General features: G+C 37.1%; 1 protein-coding gene across 1 annotated transcript in view; it reads left to right on the forward strand.

Annotated features, from left to right (window-relative positions):
- Positions 1 to 7,718, forward strand: part of ITGA2 (integrin subunit alpha 2) — a 102,410-nt gene that overhangs the window by 62,193 nt on the left and 32,499 nt on the right. Inside the window, exons 12-13 of the mRNA XM_040496824.1 lie at positions 700 to 845; positions 2,450 to 2,593. Coding sequence (XP_040352758.1) covers positions 700 to 845; positions 2,450 to 2,593 — 290 coding nt within the window. The remainder of the gene's footprint in view (positions 1 to 699; positions 846 to 2,449; positions 2,594 to 7,718) is intronic.

Consider the following 7,718-nt stretch of genomic DNA (forward strand, 5'->3'; position numbering starts at 1 on the left):
GAGAGAGAGAGAGAGAGAGAGAGAGAGAGAGAGAGAGAGAGAGAGAGACGGAGTGCAAGCAGGGGAGGGGCAGAGTGAGAGGGAGACACAGAATCCGAAGCAGGCTCCAGGCTCCGGGCCATCAGCACAGAGCCCGATGCGGGGCTCGAACCCAAGAAATGTGAGATCACGACCTGAGGTGAAGTCAGATGCTTAACCAACTGAGCCCCCCCAAGCGCCCTCCAGATGCCACCACTTTAGATAAGCAGCAGAGGGCCCTGGGGCACAGGTGGCACCACTCTAGACAACTAGCAGACATCCTGTGGTGCACACATGGTGCTGCTTTAGGTAACTACCCTGTGACCTCACCACCGTGCCCCTCCCTCCATAAAAACTGGAGATGAAGGCCTGAGTAGGGGTGGGGAATAGCTGCGTAGAAGAGTTGTGTAATGGCTTGGATCATCTGTCCGTCTGCACCCCACCTTCCCCCACTGGGTAAGTTACCCCCAATAAAACTCTGTGTGAACGACATGGAGTGGCTTGCTTCGTTTTTCAGTATCAAAATACCTCTCAGTCTGGAGGGTACATTACTGACCCTCCTCCACTTTCTAACACCTGCCTCCTAACAAAAAAAGGACCTCTGGTCATTGCTACTAACTTTGGGAGCCCATCTGCTGAGCTCTTCAATAGCACCTACCTCTGCAAGTCCTTCTCCTCTAGGTTACTCTGTGGCTGCAATTTCTACCGGAAAAGATGTTCACTTTGTTGCTGGTGCTCCTCGGGCAAATTACACTGGCCAGATAGTGCTATACAGTGTTGACGAGAATGGCAATGTCACCGTTATTCAGGCTCACCGAGGTGACCAGGTAAAGTCCATTTTGTAGCAGATGAAATTAATCGTGGGGTCAACCAGAGCAGATGAGGAGTGGGAAGTTGATAGAAAAGGAAACTAGCATTGAGTGCCTAACCTGTGGCTGCTTCTGTGACCTGTATTCACTTGAAGATTCCTTAAATCTTCACAATACTGAGATCTGTCACCTTCTAACAGGTAACTGGGCATTTACCTTCTTAAGGTCAAAGAGTTTTCATGGGTTGTGCTGTCATTAAAACCCAGTCGTGTGTAGACTCAAAGCCTGTGCTGTTTGGTTATATCCAGCTGCATACTTTTGACTCCCTAAATTACTACTACATGTGTATTATTGGGTCCTAACCACAGCTTTGTTGGCAAGCTCTTGCAAGGAGTCAATGATCTGGAGGAAAAGTGAGAAGACAGGAGCAGGATAGCATTGTCAAGACTGGGCTACTATATCTGGGCCTGTCAAGGTGTCCTGTGGCTTTGATGTTTCTAAAATTAAAGGAACTCTCTTTTCCACCACTTTCTTCTCAACATGACAGTTTGATAGTCAGAACCTGTGATGACTCCCAGTCATGTCTGACTAGAACAAAGGCCAGCTGAATAGATTCTTATTTCCTCACCAAGCAGCTCTAACCCATGGGCTTGGCACATATTTCAAATAGGCAACCCTGATCTCTGACAACAAATTTTCCTTCCTGGAGTTAGAGAAACCAGCTATTTAGTTTCCCCTTTTCTGGAATTAAGTGTGATCCTACTGTCTATGGATTTTCCAGGAGTAAGAGAACCTGAGTCTTTGACTTCCTTGACCACAAACCAGCTATGGACACATACTTTGCTCTCTTTAAATTTTAAAGAACCATGATTTTATTGTGAGGAAAAACAATGACCGTGTTATAGGATGAATCCTTTCTTGTTCATTGCCAAATCCTTAAGAGGTATTCACATAGGCGTGCAATGAGCATTCGGATTCCCAGCCTCTCTTATTTCATTGTATCTCCACCTGCTCCCCTGTCCTGATGTATCTGAGAACTTGTCTCTTGTGCAAGATCATGCTACAGACACTTCCATCACACATGCCTGCCCACTCTTCTCCACCTAGAAAATTCCTTGTTTTTTAAGATGCCGTTTATATAACACTTAATCTTTCTGAGCCTTCCTGACACCTGCACTCTGATCACACAGCATTTGGCCATTGCCTCTATGACAACCTACTTAACTGCACAGGCAGGCAAAGTCATTTGTCCCAACTCCCTCTTCCCCCTCCTGCATTTCTCTATGACACACATCACAAACCTCCTAAATGTTTCTCTTTTAAATGTGGTCTTTGACCCACCAGCACCAGAAACACCTGGGGTACTTATTTAACATACCGTTTTCTAGATTGCACCCATTCAGAGTCTTTCTTGGTGATTTGTGTGCACACTAAGGTTTAAGAACCAAGTGTTACATCATGATACAGCCTGAGAGAAGGGACTGTTATCTAAATGTTTCTAGTACCTTACAGGTAGTAAGTGCTCTATTTCTGTTTGTTGAATGAGTAAATGAAAGTTCAGTATAACATTAAGAGTATATGAGTCATAAGAATCCTAAGGTTAATATGCTTTATCCTTACAGATTGGCTCCTATTTTGGTAGCGTGCTGTGTTCAGTTGATGTGAATAAAGACACCATTACAGATGTGCTCTTGGTGGGTGCACCGATGTACATGAATGACTTAAAGAAAGAGGAAGGAAGAGTCTACCTGTTTACTATCACAAAGGTAAAAAAAAAAGTATTAAACTGATTCAGTTGAATTTGCTTTAATATTGGTAAATAAAACAATCTGCATTTTTGCAGAAGAATCAGTGAATGATCATTTTCTCTTTTTCAAGCTTATTTGTTTTGAGAGAGGAGGGGAGGGAGGGAGAGAATCCCAAGCAGGCTCTGCACAGCTTGATGCAGGGCTCAAACTCCAGAACCATGAGGTCATGACCTGAGCCAAAATCAAGAGTTGGATGCTTAACTTCTTGACCCACCCAGGCGCCCCTTGAATTATCATTTTCATATGTAGTATAGTTTATATTTCATCATTTTGAGGATGTCACCATTAAAATTTTAAAAATCACATCAAAAAGCATAACCTGTAGAGAAGGAGCTACATGTATAGTCCACTGCCATTTTCCATGAGGGATCTTTGAATCTATACTGTACAAATGAAATCCTTATATAAATGCACATCATTTTTGAAATGTATGTACATGCACACACAAATGTCTGTGTATTTCCTAAGTATCTCATTCAATTATTCTTCTTTACTGTGAAGAGATCATAATAACAGAACTATCCTGTTCACATTTTACAGTGAAAAAGTCAAATTGTACCAGGCACTTTACAAACTTTCATATAATCCTGGATGTTTTCTACATTAGTTTGTCAAATTCTGTTGCTTAGTGTAGCAGTTAGGTATGTGTATACCCAGCTCTTGGAATTTTTAGTCCTTGCACATAAAACTTAGCATACACTAACTGGACTATGCTCTCTAAGTCCATGCCCAGAAGTATAATGAACTCGGAACTGAAAAGAAAACCAAAATTAAAAGCACAAGTTGACCTAGAAAATTAGAGAAAGGATGGAAAAAAGAGAAGCTGATGTTAATATAATAAGTATTATGCTTTGCTTTTGTGGTAGTTTGTCCTACCTTACTTATTTAAATTAATGTAAACATTAGCTCTCAGATAGAAGCAATTAACACAGTTCTAAAGCATTTAAAGATGTGTAATTGAATATTCAATAAGGGAGGGGCAAATATAATTGTTTAAAAATTTAACAAAACCCTAGTTTCTTAAATGTTTCCTGTCAAATATTCTGAATTATCATTGTTGAAGATGAGAAGATCTCATAATACTTTGTCAATCTTCATAACAAAGTGATTTCCATAAGATTATTATAGAGAAGAAAGAATCAACACTGACCCCGTTTCATGGATGAGGAGCATTGCTCTCTTGTGAAGTCATGAATTATTTCCATTCTTGATTTCAAAATCTGGAAAAAAAAAAACCTATCTTTTACAAGAAAAAAAATTTTAGGCAGACTTATTTTTTTGTATAATGTGACATTAACAATCTCATTTTCTTTTCTTTTTTTTTTTTTTTTTCTGAGTATAGTTGACACACCATGTTACATTAGTTTCAGGTATATAACAAAGTGATCTGACAAGTTTACACGTCCCATCCCGCTCTGTTCATCTGTCCTTTTACGTTATAATATCATTCACTATATTCCTTATGCTGTGACTTTTCTTCCTGTGATTTATTCATTACATAACTGGAAGCCTGTATCTCCCTCTCCCTTTCACCTCTTTTGCCCAACCCTACCCCCTGCCCCTCTGGCAACCACCAGTTTGTTCTTTGTATTTGTGGGTCTGATTCTGCTTTTTATTTATTCATTTACTTTTTTTTTTAATTCCACTTATGAGTGGAATCATATGGTATTTGTCTTTCTCTGACTTATTTCACTTAGCATAATACCCTCCAGTTCCATTCATGTTATCTCAAATGGCACAATCTCCTCCTTTTTTATGGTTGTGTAATACTCACACATATGTGGACACATTTTCTTTATTCATTTGCCTATTGATGGATACTTAAGTTGTTCCCATATCTTGGCTGTTGTAAATAATGCTGCAATAAATATAAGAGTGCATATATCTTTTCAAGTAAGTCTTTGCTTTCTTTGGGCAAATATCCAATAGTGGAATTATTGAACCATATGGTATTTCTATTTTTAATTTTTTGAGGAAACTGCACACTGTTTTCCACAGTGGCTACACCAATTTACCATACTACCAACCAGTGCACAAGGGCGCTCCTTTTTCTCCACATCCTTGCAAACACTTGTTATTTCTTGTCATTTTTATTTTAGCCATTCTAACTGATGTCAGTTGATATCTCATTGTGGTTTTTATTTGCATTTCCCTGGTGATGAGTGAGGTTGAGCATCTTGTCATCTTGGTCAGCCATCTATGTTTTCTTTGGGAAAATGTTTATTCAGGTTCTCTGTCCATTTTTTAATTGGATTGTTTGGGGTTTTTTGGTGTTGTAGAAGTTCTTTATATATTTTGACTATTAATCCTTTATTGGATCTTTCATTTGTAGATATCTTCTCCCATTCGGTAGGTTGTTTTTTTGTTTTGTCAATGATTTCCTTTGCTGTGCAGAAGCCTTTTTATTTTTGGTGTAGTCTCAATAGTTTATTTTTGCATTTGTTTTCCTTGCCTCAGGAGACGTATCTAGAAAAATGTTGCTATTGCTGACATTAGAGAAATTACTGCCTGTGTTGTCCTCCATGATTTTTATGGTTTCAGGTCTCACATTTAGGTATTTAATCCATTTTGAGTTTATTTTTGTGTACAGTGTAAGAAAATTGTCCAGTTTCATTCTTTAACATGTAGCTGTCCAGTTTTCCTAGTACTACTGTCTTTCCCCCACAGTCTCTTCTTGCTTCCTTTTTCATAGATTAATTGACCATATAATTGTGGGTTTATTTCTGGAGTCTCTAACCTGTTCCATTGATCTGTGTGTCTATTTCTGTGCCAGTACCATACTGTTTTTATTGCTGTGGTTTTGTAGTATATCTTGAAACCTGGAATTGTGATGTCTCCAGCTTCATTCTTAAGATTGCTTTGGCCATTCAGGGTCTTATGTAGTTCTATACACATTTTAGTATTATTTGTTCTAGTTTGTGAGAAATGCTGTTGGTATTTTGATAGGGATTGCATTCAGTGCGTAGATTGCTTTGGGTGGTATGGACGTTTTAACAATATTAATATGAGCATGATGGAATGTGTTTCCATTGGTTCGTGTTGTGTTTAGTTTCTTTCATCAGTGCTTTATACTGATTGGAGTACATGTCTTTCACCTCTTTGGTTAAGTTAATTCCTAGATATTTTATTTCTGGTGCAGTTGTAAATGACATTTTAATGTCTTTCTGCAGCTTCATTGTTAGTATATAGAAATGCTACTGATTTCTGGGTATTAATTTTGCACCCTGCCACTTTACTGAATTTATTGCTCCCAGTAGTTTTTTGGTGTAATCTTTAGGATTTTCTCTATATAGTATCATGTTATCTGCATATAGTGACAATTTAATTTCTTCTTTACCCCCATAGATGCCTCTTATTTCTTTTTTGGTCTGATTGATGTGGCTAGGACTTCTAGTATTATATTGAATAAAAATGATGAGAGTGAACATCCTTATCCTGTTCCTGACCTTAGAGGGGAAAACTCTGTTTTTCACCATTGAGTATGATATTATTGTGGGTTTTTCATATATGGCCTTTATGATGTTGAAGTGTCTTTCCTCTAACTCCACTTTGAAAGTTTTTATCTTGAATTGATGTTGAATCTTGTCACATGCTTTTTCTGCATCTATTGAGATGACCATGATTTTTATTCTTCATTTTGTTGGTGTGGTTTATGACATTGATTGATTTGTAAATATTGAACCATCCTTGCATTCCTGTAATAAATCATACCTGATTGTGGTGAATGGTCTTATTAATGTATTGTTGCTAATTCGCTAATATTTTTTTGAGGACTTTTGCATCTATGTTCGTCAGGAATATTAGCCTATAGTTTTATTTTTGTGGGGTCTTTGTCTGGTTTTGGTATCAGGGTAATACTGGCCTTGTAGAATTTATTTGGAAGCTTTCCTTCCTTTTCCATTGTTTGGAATAGTTTGAGGAGAATAGGTATTAACTCTTCATTAAGTGGCTGGTAAAATTACCCTGTGAATCCATCTGGTCCTGGATTTTTTTATTTTTTGGTATTTTTTTGACCAGTTCAGTTTTGTTACTTATAATGGGTCTGTTCATATTTTCTTTTTCTCCCTGGTTCAGTTTTGAAATATTGTATGTTTCTAGGAATTCACCAATTTCCTCTAGGTTGCCTAGTTTGTAGGTCTATAATTTTTTATAATCCTTTATATTTTTGTGGTGTCAGTTGTTACTTTCTCTCATTTCTTATTTGGGTCCTTTTTTTTTCTTGATGAATCTGGCTAAAGGTTTGTCAATTTTGGTTACCATTTTAAAGAACCAACTCAGTTTATTTATTTATTTTTTTGCCTATGCCATTTATTTCTTCTCTAATTTTTATTATTTCTTTTCTTCTACTCACCTTTTGTTTTTGTTTGTTCTTCTTTCTCTAGTTCCTTTAGTGTAAGGTTATATTGTTTGAGCTTTTTCTGATTTCTTGACACAGGTCTATATCACTGTATACTTCCCTCTTGGAGCTGCTTTTGCTGCATCCCAAAGAATGTGGACCATTGTGTTTTTATTTTCAGTCATCTCCATGTTTTTTTTTCTTTGCTTTATTGACCCATTGGTTTTTTGATATCATGTTGTGTAGTGTCCATGTGTTTTTTTCCAGTTTTTTTTTTTCTTGTGATTTATTTTAGTTTCATACTATTGTGATCAGAAAAGATGCATGGTATGATTTCAATCTTAAATTTATTGAGGCTTGTTTTATGGCCTAACATGTGATTTATTCTACAGAATCTTCCGTGTGCACTTGAAAATAATGTGTATTCTGTCGTTTGGGGTTGGAATGTTCTGTATATATCTGTTATGTGCATTTAGTCCAATGTGACATTCAAAGACACTGTCCTTATTGTTTTTTTTTTTTTTGTCTGGATGATCTATCCATTGATGTAAGTGGGATATTAAAGTCCCCTACTATTATTGTATTACCATCCATTTCTCTCTTTTTGTCCATTTATATTTGCTTTATATATTTGGATGCTCCAGTTTTGGGTGTGTAGATATTTACAATTGTTGTATCCTGTTGTTGGATTGATCCTTATTATTATGGAATGCCTTGTCTCTTATTATGGTCTTTTTTTTTTTTTTT

The sequence above is a fragment of the Herpailurus yagouaroundi genome, unplaced genomic scaffold (assembly GCF_014898765.1).
Source record: "Herpailurus yagouaroundi ecotype Mexico unplaced genomic scaffold, PumYag 29, whole genome shotgun sequence".
Lineage (NCBI taxonomy): Eukaryota > Metazoa > Chordata > Mammalia > Carnivora > Felidae > Herpailurus > Herpailurus yagouaroundi.